We start from the raw sequence: 16,137 nt of genomic DNA, 5'->3' as shown, positions 1-16,137 counted from the left end.
GGGGTTTACATGCATACCTGCTATTGTTGCCATAGTTACAGCTCCATCGGGTCATTGAGTAGGATGACGGTTGTTGTCCCAGTATACAAGAACCAAAAGATGTCCACATCTGGGGAGCGAGGTGGCATAACGCCCCCAAACAGCTGGTTAACCAGCAGCACTGCAGCTCCTGAAGATGAGGCACTGAGTTTGTCTGCTCGTTGGTCATCAAATATGTTGTTTTCATCACCATGGCGATTCCCTCCTTGAGTTTCAGCTGTTTGACCCCTGGGTTCACCACAACAGTGGAACCCACAGAGCACGTGCAGAACATCAGGCCAGTTTGGGGTTGTTTGAAGTTGGGTGGAGAAAACAGACCTCCAACCACAAGATCCATTTTATTAGACCAGTGTAGAAAATTACAATTCCAAGTATACAAGTGTGTGTGTCTATATGCCTATATCTATCTATATATGCCATATCTATCTATATATGCCATATCTATCTATATATGCCATATCTATCTATATATGCTTATATCTATCTATATATGCCATATCTATCTATATATGCCATATCTATCTATATATGCTTATATCTATCTATATATGCCATATCTATCTATATATGCTTATATCTATCTATATATGCCATATCTATCTATATATGCCATATCTATCTATATATGCTTATATCTATCTATATATGCCATATCTATCTATATATGCTTATATCTATCTATATATGCCATATCTATCTATATATGCTTATATCTATCTATATATGCCATATCTATCTATATATGCCATATCTATCTATATATGCTTATATCTATCTATATATGCCATATCTATCTATATATGCTTATATCTATCTATATATGCCATATCTATCTATATATGCTTATATCTATCTATATATGCCATATCTATCTATATATGCCTATATCTATCTATATATGCCATATCTATCTATATATGCCATATCTATCTATATATGCTTATATCTATCTATATATGCCATATCTATCTATATATGCCATATCTATCTATATATGCTTATATCTATCTATATATGCTTATATCTATCTATATATGCCATATCTATCTATATATGCCATATCTATCTATATATGCTTATATCTATCTATATATGCTTATATCTATCTATATATGCCATATCTATCTATATATGCTTATATCTATCTATATATGCCATATCTATCTATATATGCTTATATCTATCTATATATGCCATATCTATCTATATATGCCCATATCTATCTATATATGCCATATCTATCGATATATGCCATATCTATCTATATATGCCATATCTATCTATATATGCCATATCTATCTATAAATGCCTATTTCTATCTATATATGCCTATATCTATCTTTTTATGCCTATATCTATATATGCCCATATCTATCTATATATGCCTATATCTATCTTTTTATGCCTATATCTATATATGCCATATCTATCTATATATGCCATATCTATCTATATATGCCCATATCTATCTATATATGCCCATATCTATCTATATATGCCATATCTATCTATAAATGCCTATTTCTATCTATATATGCCTATATCTATCTTTTTATGCCTATATCTATTTATGCCTATATCTATATATGCCCATATCTATCTATATATGCCATATCTATCTATATATGCCATATCTATCTATATATGCCTAGATATGGCATATATTGATAGATATATCTATATATGCCATATCTATATATATGACTATATCTATCTATATATGCCATATCTATCTATATATGCCTATATCAATCTATATATGACTATATCTATCTATATATGCCCATATCAATCTATATATGCCTATATCTATCTTTATATGCCCATATCTATATATGCCATATCTATCTATATATGCCATATCTATCTATATATGCCTATATCAATCTATATATGACTATATCTATCTATATATGCCCATATCAATCTATATATGCCTATATCTATCTTTATATGCCCATATCTATATATGCCATATCTATCTATATATGCCATATCTATCTATATATGCCATATCTATCTATATATGCCATATCTATCTATATATGCCATATCTATCTATATATGACTATATCTATCTATATATGACTATATCTATCTATATATGCCATATCTATCTATATATGCCATATCTATCTATAAATGCCTATTTCTATCTATATATGCCTATATCTATCTTTTTATGCCTATATCTATTTATGCCTATATCTATATATGCCCATATCTATCTATATATGCCATATCTATCTATATATGCCTAGATATGGCATATATTGATAGATATATCTATATATGCCATATCTATATATATGACTATATCTATCTATATATGCCATATCTATCTATATATGCCTATATCAATCTATATATGACTATATCTATCTATATATGCCCATATCAATCTATATATGCCTATATCTATCTTTATATGCCCATATCTATATATGCCATATCTATCTATATATGCCATATCTATCTATATATGCCTATATCAATCTATATATGACTATATCTATCTATATATGCCCATATCAATCTATATATGCCTATATCTATCTTTATATGCCCATATCTATATATGCCATATCTATCTATATATGCCATATCTATCTATATATGCCATATCTATCTATATATGCCCATATCTATCTATATATGCCATATCTATCTATATATGCCATATCTATCTATATATGCCCATATCTATCTATATATGCCATATCTATCTATATATGCCATATCTATCTATATATGACTATATCTATCTATATATGACTATATCTATCTATATATGCCATATCTATCTATATATGCCATATCTATCTATATATGACTATATCTATCTATATATGCCATATCTATCTATATATGCCATATCTATCTATATATGCCTATATCAATCTATATATGACTATATCTATCTATATATGCCATATCTATCTATATATGCCCATATCTATCTATATATGCCCATATCTATCTATATATGCCATATCTATCTATATATGCCTATATCAATCTATATATGACTATATCTATCTATATATGCCATATCTATCTATATATGCCATATCTATCTATATATGCCATATCTATCTATATATGCCATATCTATCTATATATGACTATATCTATCTATATATGCCATATCTATCTATATATGCCATATCTATCTATATATGCCATATCTATCTATATATGACTATATCAATCTATATATGACTATATCTATCTATATATGCCATATCTATCTATATATGCCATATCTATCTATATATGCCTATATCAATCTATATATGACTATATCTATCTATATATGCCATATCTATCTATATATGCCATATCTATCTATATATGCCATATCTATCTATATATGACTATATCTATCTATATATGACTATATCTATCTATATATGCCATATCTATCTATATATGCCATATCTATCTATATATGACTATATCTATCTATATATGCCATATCTATCTATATATGCCATATCTATCTATATATGCCATATCTATCTATATATGACTATATCAATCTATATATGACTATATCTATCTATATATGCCATATCTATCTATATATGCCATATCTATCTATATATGCCTATATCAATCTATATATGACTATATCTATCTATATATGACTATATCTATCTATATATGACTATATCTATCTATATATGCCATATCTATTTATATATGCCTATATCAATCTATATATGACTATATCTATCTATATATGCCATATCTATCTATATATGCCATATCTATCTATATATGCCATATCTATCTATATATGCCCATATCTATCTATATATGCCATATCTATCTATATATGCCTATATCAATCTATATATGCCTATATCAATCTATATATGCCATATCTATCTATATATGCCATATCTATCTATATATGCCATATCTATCTATATATGACTATATCTATCTATATATGACTATATCTATCTATATATGCCCATATCTATCTATATATGCCCATATCTATCTATATATCTAGTTTCTGTGGTTGTGGCCAAGGTGTTTGTGATGTCACACAGCCGAGACTCGTTGACCATCAGGACGACTTCATGAACCCCAGTTTAGCGCCGTCATTATCCGTATCTACCCGTCCGTCAGTTTCTCGCCTGTAATTATAAGCTGTTTCAGTCACAGCTCACTGTTGTCGTTTTGTGGACCTTCTTCTTTTTCCTGCCCCTCGTCTTTGTGTTCACTCTCCAGTTTTCCTTCTGCTCTTGAAACAGAAATTGGGCCTCCAGGCAGCGCAGCCTCTTGACCTCGCCGTTATTGCTCCTCCGTTTTCTCATCCGGGACAGGGTGGAGCTCAGCTCGTCAAGCTTCAACCGCCTCCTGAGCTGGGACGTCACTGCTGTTTTTACATTTGAGATGGGTAGTGGGTCGACTGGACCTGGGGCTGTAATCATTGATGGTGCTGGTTCTGTTCTCGGGTGTTGAGGAAGAAAATAGATTTATTATCTAGAGGACATGAATGAGGGCGGGACATGGTTTTTATCATTACACTCACTCACACTCACACACACACACACACACACTCACACACTTCTATTGCTGGTGCGAGCCAATCACTGAACGTAACATGCAGACCCGTTGGAGTGCCGGAGGGATGAGCAGTGTTGGACCGGAGCTCCATGTCCGTGGCGGCGTGGCTGTCATAAACAAACGGGTCTGTTGAATTTCGATTTGATGAAGCTGACGCCATATTTGGGTGACAGTGTAAATAATCGTGGTTTCATTTGCATATCCAAACGTCCTCTTTTTTTTAAGATCCCAGCAGCTGAGTGGTGGAGTTAGAATAATGATTCAGCCGATGCAGGTTGTCATGGTTATGGGAATAACCATGTGGATCAGGTTGTTGTTGACTCCGACTGATCATGTGACCTGCCTCGGCCACTTTATTCTTCACTCCTTTGCTCCAGTTGTGATGAAACTGCACATTAACAACGAGCGGTTGGAAGATGAGTCAAACCACCGTGAGTCTCGACAACTGATGGCTTGTTTCGGTCTTTTTGTTGCAGAAGTGTTGAACGTTTGCTGATAAAACGTGATGCCGTCACAACCCATCCACTGAAGTGGCTGATCATGTGTTTGCTGAATGTTGAGCAGCACGTGTGTATGTGTGGAAAGTGACACGAGAAACCTCTTGTTTTCAAGCACATTGACATTTGAGCGGGACCTTTTAACCCTTTCAGTCGCTCAACTATTCAACAGGAGGTGATCAAAAATTACAAAAAAATCCAGCTACTACTTTTGTATTGTAATCCAATCACTGAGCTTCCTATAAACCTGTGTAACCCTAAATATGGCGCCTACTGGCCACCTGTCAATCAAAAGCTTACTCAATACATCTATGAGCTGAGAAATAATAGAGAGGGAGCGAGCATGGATAATAAAATGAGGGCACGGCCACTTTGGAGTATTCCAGTCCCAGTTATTCCCAACAGTATTTCCTGCTCTTCTGTCCGGTTGTGTCCCTGCAGATGGTGGTGGTCTCAGACGATGTCCATGAGTACGCTGTCGCCCTGAAGGACACGGAGGAGAAGATCGCTCGCTGCCCTGCCAGAGTAAGGCTTCTGCTTTCTTTGGTTGCTGAAATCCTAAATCTCCTCCCAGCGCCGTCAAACTCACTCACATTTATCACGACATGAAACCACCGATTGTAGCCACTTTAAAATGAGCCTGACACACGACTGCAGCCAACTCATCAGTCAAACTTTAATGTATTTGTGAGAAAGGTGCTATATCGATAAAGTTCAGAGAGCTTTACAAGTCTTCACAAGAGACGAATGCATACTGAACCATCCTGACTCAGATAAGACAACAATGACGTTATTAAGATGTAGGAACGAGACGAATGGCTGCCGTGCGACAACGGTGTCCTCTGGTTCCTCTGATGACTCATTTATCCATCAGGACGCCTCAGTCCCAGTGGAGGCGTCGTAAACATGTCAGCTCCTCCTCAATGTTGTCCAAGGAATCAAATAAAGATGAGAAATGTGACTCTTCTGGAATAACGACTCAGCTGCTCTACCACTTGAGTCGGCAGTGTCGTAGTTCTTGCTTGTGAGGAGACCGATCAGAGTAAAGCCGGGGGTCGTCTCAGTTGGATGGGAAATATGGACCTCTCTGTGGTGACTCTACTGCCTCTCAGCAAGGTCCTGGGCTCAAGTCCCGGCTGTCCCAGTTCCTGTGCGGTGCGTCTTCTCCCCCTGATGGCAGAGGATGCCGGAGTCACAAAACCATGATGACAATGAATAAAAAAGGCATATTCATATTTCCTCAAGACAACAAGCAGACATCTTTTAAACTGTCTGTTTCCTGGAGTGTGATCAGCTTGTTTGACATTGTTTTGGACAGTTCAGACAAATAACAGATGATGTTTTTGACCAAATATCTTGAGATTCATATTGTGGCCCTGTAGTGGCCCAGTTGGTTCTTCACCTAAATATTAAAGCGGTGATTTTCCTTTTTCTTTTTTAAATCTGTAATGTGGATTTAATGGTTAAGACTTCAAGAACTTTAAAACTGCATGTCGATCACCTTAGCTACCACGGCTAGTGTTGTTGAAGGAGGTCACATTAGTTGTCCCAGCTCTTCTCGTCTGGCTCTGTGGACGATTGACAACGTGTATCTCCTGTAAAGCTGCATCATTGAAAACCAGCGGTGGAAGCTGCGTCCCGCTGCTGCATGTCCTCACTCGTCAGACCACCGGCACCTGTCACGGACATCATGTGGCCTTCGCCACTCATCTAATTGCACAGCTGTCCTTCTCCTGCAGAGGGCAGACATCCTGGAGGAGCTCCAGAAGAGCCAGAAGGTGTTTGCAGAGAAGCTGAACCACCTGAGTCGGCGCCTGGCCTGGATCAACGCCACCATCTACTCCAAGGTGTGTGTGTGTGTTAGAGCTACATAGAATGGTCACAGTAACGCTGAGGTGTGGTTCACGTCATTATTATTATTATCATTAGTAAGTGATCACCTCTACCCAGACATCACCAACCAATGAACGAGAGACAGCCAATATCCCAGAAGCAAAGTCCAGCATCAGATACCTCTGTAGAAGTCCGACAGGATCAGACTTCAGACCTGCTCCTGTGTTATTGAGGTCTGGTGGGTTCAGGGTTAACTCAAAATAATGTTGAAAATATCTGCACCTCGTCACTACATTTTCTATCCAGCCGTGAGTTCGAACAGTCAGAAACTGGTGGCAGACAAATTCTCATTCCAAAGCTGATTCAAACACGCCAGACTGTATGTTCGTAGCATTTGGCATCAACGGGCACTGCCGGGTTTGGCTCAGCCTCTACGGACCTAGAAGTCCTACTCTGGCCAAGGTCTCACTGAGGAATTAACTGTTACTCTCTGCTGTCTTTCACCTGGTCCTCATCCAGGAGAAGATGCTGGACGTGTACTGGCTGCTCTGTGTGTGTATACGGACCATCGAACATGCCGACAACACTGGCTCCCTGTTCGCCTTTGCTCCAGAGTTCTACCTCAACGTGGCCATGAATGCGTACAGCGCTCTGAAGAACTACTTCAGCTCAACCAATGGGATGGAGGAGCTACCAGGTAGAGAACACTTCCGTCAGTAGCTCTTCTAAACAGCATCTAGACGGAACTTCCTGGTTCTCATTAGTTCAGAAGTCTGATGCTGCTGGTCATTTTTGGGTTTGATTCAGCATCTTGGACAAACACATGGCACCTCCCCCTCGTCACCACCTCGGACAGCAGCAGCAACCACTGCTTTTAAAAACACCACCATCAGGTACATTTGAGCCTCCAGGGAGGTTTGTTCCTCTGGTTTGCTAGAACAGCTCCCACAAACCTCCATGATTGCTGCTCTAGCAAAGGGGAATCCGGGTTCTGTTCATCAGAGATTGGACCAGAACTGAAGCCAGAACCAGAACCACCAGGGTTTCCTCTCCAGCAGCTCCAGGTGGAGCAGAGTTTCCTCTGGAGAGCTGACAACTACGGTTGTAGTTCTGCTGCTGGCATGGACGCGTGTAGAAGGACTTGAGCAGCCGCTCTGGTCCTGACATCATCACATCAACAGCCCCCAGGAACCAATCAGCTGTTAGGAGGACGGCTGCTGGACGGCGGCGTGTCAGAGGTGTCAATCATCATGAATGATGAGGCTGCCTGGAGCCGCTGGATCCTCCTGCTGCTGCAGTACACGTTCACTACATACATGAAGATTACAGACGTGTTGATCTCTGATCACCTGCTAGCACGCAGCTACTAGACTAGAACTAGAGGCATGTGAGCTGTGATGATGCCAGTCTGGTAATCACCTCTCAACGTAGTGTGTCAGAGGGAGTTCACACCTCAGGAGTTTGGGGAAAAAAAGCCCAATGAATGACAGGACATTAAACTCTGGGGAAGCAGGAAGTCACGAGCGTGTCAGGCAGCTACGGGAAGTTTGGACGTATCATCCCAATTAATGGTTCACCTTTTTTTTTTGCAAGTTGCTCTGCGTCACCTTAAAATGTTGTTATCAAGCGTTACCCCAGAAATCAGCTTAATCAGAGCCTCAAGATGACAGCAGAAAATAGAAAGTGGTCTTGCATGCCGTCTTTGATTTCACACCCTTTTGTCAATACCCAGTGTTCCATGTTAGCTGAACACCACGACTGGTAGTGGGTGGGAAGTCTTAGTATCAGCTAGCTCAGGTCCAGGATGCTAGCTAGCTTAGCACAATGGTTGGTAGTGAGTGGGAAGTGTTATCATTAACTAGCTCAGGTCCAGGATGCTGGTGTGTCCCCCAGAAAAATGGAGGTGCTGCGTCAAATCCCTGCGCCCAGTCAGGAAAGTAGTTCCGGCTACATATCTGATTCTAACACTACAATGCCAAGAATTGATCTGTTTTTTTTTGTTTGTTTGTTTGTTTTTTTGAAGTCTGAAGAACTGCTGAATATGATTTTGGTGACTGGTGTGTCAGCAGCTCTGTTGTCTCCTCAGGCTATGAAGAAACCTTGACTCAGCTTGCTGCCATTCTGTCCAAGCACTTTGCTGATCCACGTATAGTTGGAACAGGTGAGAAACACACGCACACGCACACGCACCGCTCCACTCAGTTTTTGCTGCTCAGTCTAGCAGGACTGCTCATCGTATGATGTGATGGATCTCCTGCAGATATCAAGGACTCTCTAATGCAGGCGCTGGCCAGCTACGTCTGCTACCCACAATCCCTCAAGGCGGTGGAGAGGATTCCTGAGGAGCAGTGAGTCTTTGTCCATCCTGCTGTGCTGTCCCACCTCTGACCTCTGGATGGACAGGTAGAAGGTCTGATGTTGGTGTGTGTGTTTCAGGCGTGTTGCGATGATGAGGAACCTGCTGGCGCCTTATGAACAGAGACCCTGGGCTCAGACCAACTGGATCCTGGTCAGACTTTGGAGGGTCAGTACACACACACACACACACTTGTTTGATTGCGTGACCTGACCCTCAGGCCATGTCTCCACAGAGCGGCCTGCAGTGTAGTTCTACACGCCAGAAATACTCAAATGAACACAATAAAAAAGGAAATGGCGTACTTGTTGATATGTCACCATAGGAGTCAATGTTCCACAACTCGCCATTACCCACACGGACCTTGTCACTGTCTCACCTGGGCTGAGTAGCCAATCACAGGGCTGCAGAAGGTGCATGTCTGGGAAAGGTGTTTTATTTGCAATAAACCAAGGAAGTACATGGATTCAGTGTGAGCCAGCCAGCATCCACAGAACAATTCTAGCTCGAAGCGCCCAGTCAGACCTGAACAAATACAGAACTCTTACATCTCTAACCAAGTCAATGGAGCAAACAGGATGAAGTCCAGTGGTGGCCCACCCGCCGAACATCAGACTGAGGTGACGTGGCGCATGGTCACATGACCCACGGACATTGGTTAGCTTCAGAGCTACCAGGCATGCTAGCCAGGAAGAATTGTTTTCATCAGATAATGAAAACTCCCCCCTCCCCTCTGTGTCATTCTTAATGTGTGTGTCTGTGTGTGTGTGTGTGTGTGTGTGTCTGTGTTCCACAGGGCTGTGGTTTCGGCTACAGATATACTCGGCTGCCTCACCTCCTGAAAACCAAACCAGAGGACGCCAACCTGCCCAGTCTTCAGAGTAGGTGTCCTCTGTCTCTGTCTATGTCGTTAGCAGAGAAGCTAAACCTGTTAGCGCTGCGATGGGCCTTCATTGAAGTGGAGTCCCTGCCTCCACCACATCTTAGTTGGCCTGGTGATTCTGTGTGATCAAGAAGCAGACGATGAATAAATTGTCCTCAGTTTGCTGCCTGTGCTCTTCTGTGTGCGGGGTGTCTGTTTCTGACTCTTTGGGTGGCCGATTGTTTCTGACCAGCTGTTTGATTTGACTGACTGATTCCTAAACAAGTGTGGTGTTGTTGTTGTTGTGATCAGATGTGAGATGTCTCTCTCTCTCACACACTGAATGAAGCAGGGCGGTTGCTGATCTATCCGGTGAGGTACTACGTCCCCACGCCAGTCGTTCGTCTTTGTGGTGACATCAACAAAATGAATAAGCGAGCTTCAGAGATCAAATGCTGTGTGGCAGTAACGATCTGATCATTGCCAGTGATGGACTCTGGTTCTTACTGTTCAGGTCGGGCTTGGCTCCATGACGCCATCAGTAGGTTGCAGTAGGTGACTGATGCAGCAGAAGTGTCCCTGCTGCCTGCTGGGCTGGTTGAGATGGAAGCAGCTTCACCTGGCAGACTGGAGTGTTCTGACCTCCGTGTCTCAGTCTTGTATGATTTTATCTTCTGGACGTCGGCGTCCTTCATTTCTCTTCTTTCCCTGAATATGTGAGCGTGGCAGCGAGTGCAGGGATGAGTGGAATTCTTTCAAGTGTCTCCAGAAATAAACAAGTCCAGGGCAGCCTGACGCCACCAAACTATTTTTACTACATCTGTTTGATTTACTGCTTTAACGATCTGTGTGTGTGTGTGTGTGTGTGTGTGTGTGTGTGTGTGTGTGTGTGTCTCATGCGCAGTAGGATGATCGGCATGTTGAAGAAAAATGATGTTTCCTCTTCAAGTGTGAATCAGTGAAATTGTCTCAAGCATTTTTTTTCAAACAGGAGATGGGTACTAATCTAAAGAACTACAGGACACACACACACACACACAAACTCATATCAAAGCAACATAAAATGAGGGAGCAACTCTACACAATAACATTGTTTTTTGAGCAGCAGCTTATTTTAAATAGGGCAAAGGAAAAATAAAGAGTTCAACTGAATCTTGAGTTGAGTTTTGCTGTCAGAACATCTGAGCTACAGCATTTGATTGACAGGAGGAGGAGGGCTTATCTGTTTGATTGATAGGAGGACAGGCTTATCTGTGTTTGATTGACAGGAGGATAGATGGGCTTATCTGTATTGCTTGACAGGAGGAGAAGGGGCGTGTCTGTGGTGGATTGACAGCTGGTCATGGTGTTATCGTGGTTCAGTAACTAGAGGGAACATCAACACTCTGCGAACCTTTAAAACAAAAGTAGAATATCAGCCAAAAATATGAGTGCTTGATTATTCAGTCAACAGAAAAGTGATCAGGAACTAAGTTCGTAAAATCACAATTCTACAATTCTACAATTTCATTCAGCAGACGCTTTTGTCCAAAGCGACGTACAACACAAGCAAGAATTCAGACTTAATTAAAGAAAAACCCATCGTAGCGCCAAAGTGCTTCAGTTGTGATTTGGTCACAGGTACTGCCATCTAGTGGCAGAAGAAGTGTCGCCCCCCCCTCCTTTTTTTCTTTTTTTTTTGACAAACATACAACATAACACAACCCAGTTAGTGCTACATAGTCACTGAGTGCTGGGTCTTGGACCCTCTGACTGATTCTACCCCAAAGAGGAGCAGAGTCAGGTTCAGTGCCTCGGTGCTCTCTGAACAATTGAGTCTTCAACTGTCTCTCGTAAAGAATAATAATTTCTTCAGTCAGATGTCAAGATGCTGCTGCTCCTGATTCAAGGTTTCATGCTTCTACCTGGTGTAATTAACTGAATATTGTGGAAGACAGAAGCAGCATGAGGTGAGGACTCGTTAGCTGCAACTCCTCTAATGACCTTCAGTTGCCTGCATGTCCCAGCGTGTCATTGTCCTCTAGATTCAGCGCTGGTCCTGCTTCTGTCCCTGTCTCCGTATTGCATGATAACACACGTCTCTTTTTCCCTCTCATTTGCATGCTGTTCAGGAGATCTGTCTGTTGCTAGTTTCCAAAGTAAGTTCTTTTCTCACCACTCTCATTGTTGTTTGGCTGCCATGTCATAGTTTATTTGACCTCCAGAGTTGCATCCTTGCCCTTCATCTAATGTGTGGATGAAGCGCGTGACCTCCCCTAGGGTTAGCCTCTAGCTTTAGCCTCTAGCTTTAGCCTGTGTAGCTAGCGCTCCCTCCTCTCCTGATCAAACACACATCGCTGTTTTCATCAATTCAGGACTGCGCTTCTTGACTTTGACAAATGTTTGCGTAAAAGCAGTTGAGACAAATGACAGAGGAAGTCATCTTTATTAAAAAAACAGTCCTGCTAAATGAAATCAAAATGCTTGGGTTAATAAAAGATTCATATTCTTTTGAATTACATAAATACCGTTCTCAAAAGTCAGGACATGTTATATGGCCCGATTTAGAGTGTTCCATTTGAAGGCTGACGACAGCTCTGTACAGTCGTATGAAAAAGTTTGGGCACCCCTGATCATTTTCAAGATTTTCCTCGTGCTAAAGGTATTCAAATCAATAAAACAACAAGGCTGCCCAAATTTCTGCACCTGCCCACTTTTGTTTCAGTAATTATTGCACACTTTCTGTAAACCCTATAAACTTCACTTCACTTCTCAGATGTCACCGTGTTTGTCTGCTATATGATATATTTAACTGAAACTGCTGATCCGAGCAACCAATGATTTTTAAAGGAAAATCTTGAAAATGATCAGGGGTGCCCAAACTTTTTCATACGACTGTATATGAAAAACAACTCCTTGACAAACAAAACTCCTGTACTGGAAATATTTGGCAAATGTACGTAAAGATGTATAAGTACTCAGTAATATGTTCCAGCAACTGACAGACGAGAAGGACATAAAGAATCTGTATCATACAGCAGCTCAGAAAACCTTGAACTAGAATAAACGTGATCGTATGTAAAACGGTAAATGGACTCAATTTTATAGAGCGCTTTTCTACCTTAGCGGCACTCCAAGCTCTTCACAGTGTCGTCTCATTCACCCGTTCACTCACTCACTGATGGTGGAGCTGCCATGCAAGGCACCAACCTGCTCTTCAGGAGCAATTATGGGTTCAGTGTCTTGCTCAAGGACACTTGGACATGGTCACCGGGGTCGAGGATCGAACCAGCGACCCTTTGGTTGCTAGACGGCCACTCTACCACTGAGCCATGCCGCCCACATGTAAACTACAATGTTGCCATGGAGACGTCCACATCGAGCTGAGCTTCAGGCAGGGTTGGTATCATTCAAACTGGAACTGATACTCGACAAATACCAAACAGTATCTTATGAGGTACTTTACTTTTACTATGAAAAAAGTTACTTGACTTCTAAAAAATGAGTCTGATCTGCTGTATTGCAGCGTGTGCTGCTAATGTTCGCTAAAGCTGCTAACGTTTTTGTGTGAGCAGTGGGCTAGGTGTGTTGTCATGGCAACGTTGCTTCTTACATTACTGATGCAGTGTGTCCTGGTCCGATGAGACCCCCTGTGTCTCTGCAGCTCCGTCTGGACCCCTCCTGTCTGAGAGGACTTTGTGACATCATCACATCAAACCTAGTCGGGGCGGTGAAGACTTCTGAGAACCTTCCAGAGATGCCGTGTTCGACTACTTTGTCCTGTTAGCGAGAACCAATCAGGAGCTATTTTACTGTCGAACACACTTGTGATTGGCTGGCTTCCTTCATAATTTCCTCATTTACTCAATGCTATTAAATCCTAAATGAAAGTTGTTGAGGCTGAAGTTGACCTGCTGATTCCCTCTGTGTTTAAAAGAGTTTTAGTAGTTCTCCGTGGCTGCTCTGCCTGGTTTGGACCGCTCAGGTTCTTGATCTCAACAGGGCCTCCCGGTTGAAGCACGTGAAATGAATGCAACGACTGAACCGAATGAACATCTCTCGTAGCGTTGTTGAGAGGAGGCGTCTCACCAGGCTTCTCGACTTCCTTCCTGTGTCTGGTCATTCATAGTGAAGTCAGCCTTGAGACTCTGTGGCCGTCGTCCTGAGTGTCTAATGATGTGATGATGTCACTGGGGTGTTCACACACTGCTCCTCTCAACTTCAACCAGAATGTTACTTTCAGAAAATGAGTGAAATACCTATGTTCAAGTACAAATTCCCTCCAGACGAGCCCGCAGGGCGTCCTTGAGCGGCGTCCTGGAGGCTGACTCCTTCGTGTTTGCAACTGCAGGATAATGAAGGCCACTGCCGCCGCGTCGGTTCATCCTCCTGGGATCCGCGTGGAGGATTATGAGCGGGGGACCGATTACTAGACTTAATGACCTCTTGACTTGCTGTGCTTCTGTCGCATCTCCCACAGGAGGACGGATTGTCCTCGCCCTTGTCCCCATCACACAACCACTCTTATGTCCTCTTATTGTCTTCACTGGATAATAAGAAGGAACAAAAGCAGAGAACTTGATCCACAAGCCGGTTAATATGACCCAAACAAAAGACATGGAACCTGGAGAGGATTGATTCAGCCTCTGTCCCGCTGCCTGCTCCATGTCCTCTACTGTGCTTCTTTCGTTCCTCATCTGGGTCTATTCAGAGTTGTCCTGTCGTCTCAGAGCAGCTCAGTTAGAGCTCACAAAGCTGCGACTACTTCTTAGTTTGGCAACATAGGTGGTGCTTCTGCTCGTCTGTCTGATTGCTGGTAGGAAGACAATCCAGGAGGGACACAAAGATCCACTCCATTTGATTTTTGGAGGTCAAAGGCCAGCATTTGGCCTCAGGACTTCACACTCTGATTTTGACTCTGTTTTACAAATGTCTGAGGGGTCACCTGCCCGTTATTCAACAGCATATTCAGAGGTAGAGGGACCAGTGTGTTGGACCGAGTGTCACCTGCACCTTCTGTCCCATGTGACCTGCGGAGGTGGAATGACACCAAGAGGTGCAGCAGGTGCTGAAGCCAGTTTAACATGGTGCCCAAATTTGGTTACTACAATTATGGCATCGGTTACGAGATGCTCACGGACTCCAAGATACGTTTTATAGAAACTACTTCCATCCATCATCCCTCCATCTTCTCCCTCTCCTCCTGTTGAGGGTGGTGGGGGTGGAGCCTATCCCATCATCCATCCCTCCATGTTCCTCCTCTTCTCCTGTTCAGGGTGGTGGGGGTGGAGCCTATCCCATCATCCATCCCTCCATGTTCCCCCTCTTCTCCTGTTGAGGGTGGTGGGGGTGGAGCCTATCCCATCATCCATCCCTCCATGTTCCCCCTCTCCTCCTGTTGAGGGTGGTGGGGGTGGAGCCTATCCCAGCAGCCTTCCCCCTGGACAGGTCACCAGTCCATGGCAGGGCCAACACATAGAGACAGACAACCATTGGCTCTCCCAGCCACGCCTACGGTCAATTTAGAGTCTGGATTAACCTGGTCCCTCTTGATGTCTTTGGACTGTGGAGGAAGCTGGAGTACCAGAGAGAACCCAGCAGGAACAGGGAGAACATGGAGACTCACCCAGAAAGACCCCGTGCTGCAGCCGGGGCTCCACCCTCAACCTTCTTGCTGGGGGCCACAGGGAGGACCACTGCTCCACCCACAACCTTCTTGATGGGGGCCACAGGGAGGACCACTGCTCCACCGGGCCGCCCTTCTATAGCATAGAAACTCACTTAGTGAAATAAATGTCTGTTGAGTGGTGGGTACATTTTTTGAGCACCACAACGTCCATGAAACGACCCCTAAACTGTCAGGATGTGATCCGTTTGGTCCAGTAACATTCAGCGAAGCGGTGATCACAAATTAAAGAACAAATCGCTCGTCTGTTGACTCCAGCGGTTTATTTCTGCAAAGATGTCACCTGTCTTTTAACTATTAA

General features: G+C 42.4%; 1 protein-coding gene across 1 annotated transcript in view; it reads left to right on the top strand.

The window, feature by feature from the left end:
• rnf123 (ring finger protein 123) overlaps positions 1 to 16,137 on the top strand; it is a 91,732-nt gene that overhangs the window by 27,451 nt on the left and 48,144 nt on the right. The window contains exons 25-32 of the mRNA XM_086200457.1: positions 5,562 to 5,645; positions 6,860 to 6,967; positions 7,473 to 7,650; positions 9,040 to 9,114; positions 9,214 to 9,301; positions 9,390 to 9,477; positions 10,106 to 10,190; positions 12,283 to 12,309. Coding sequence (XP_086056583.1) covers positions 5,562 to 5,645; positions 6,860 to 6,967; positions 7,473 to 7,650; positions 9,040 to 9,114; positions 9,214 to 9,301; positions 9,390 to 9,477; positions 10,106 to 10,190; positions 12,283 to 12,309 — 733 coding nt within the window. The remainder of the gene's footprint in view (positions 1 to 5,561; positions 5,646 to 6,859; positions 6,968 to 7,472; positions 7,651 to 9,039; positions 9,115 to 9,213; positions 9,302 to 9,389; positions 9,478 to 10,105; positions 10,191 to 12,282; positions 12,310 to 16,137) is intronic.

Source organism: Aulostomus chinensis, chromosome 3, assembly GCF_037954235.1.
Source record: "Aulostomus chinensis isolate RoL2024-O1b breed Wild chromosome 3, RoL_Achi_v1.0, whole genome shotgun sequence".
In the NCBI taxonomy this organism is placed as follows: domain Eukaryota; kingdom Metazoa; phylum Chordata; class Actinopteri; order Syngnathiformes; family Aulostomidae; genus Aulostomus; species Aulostomus chinensis.
This window is presented reverse-complemented; position numbering and strand designations above follow the sequence as displayed.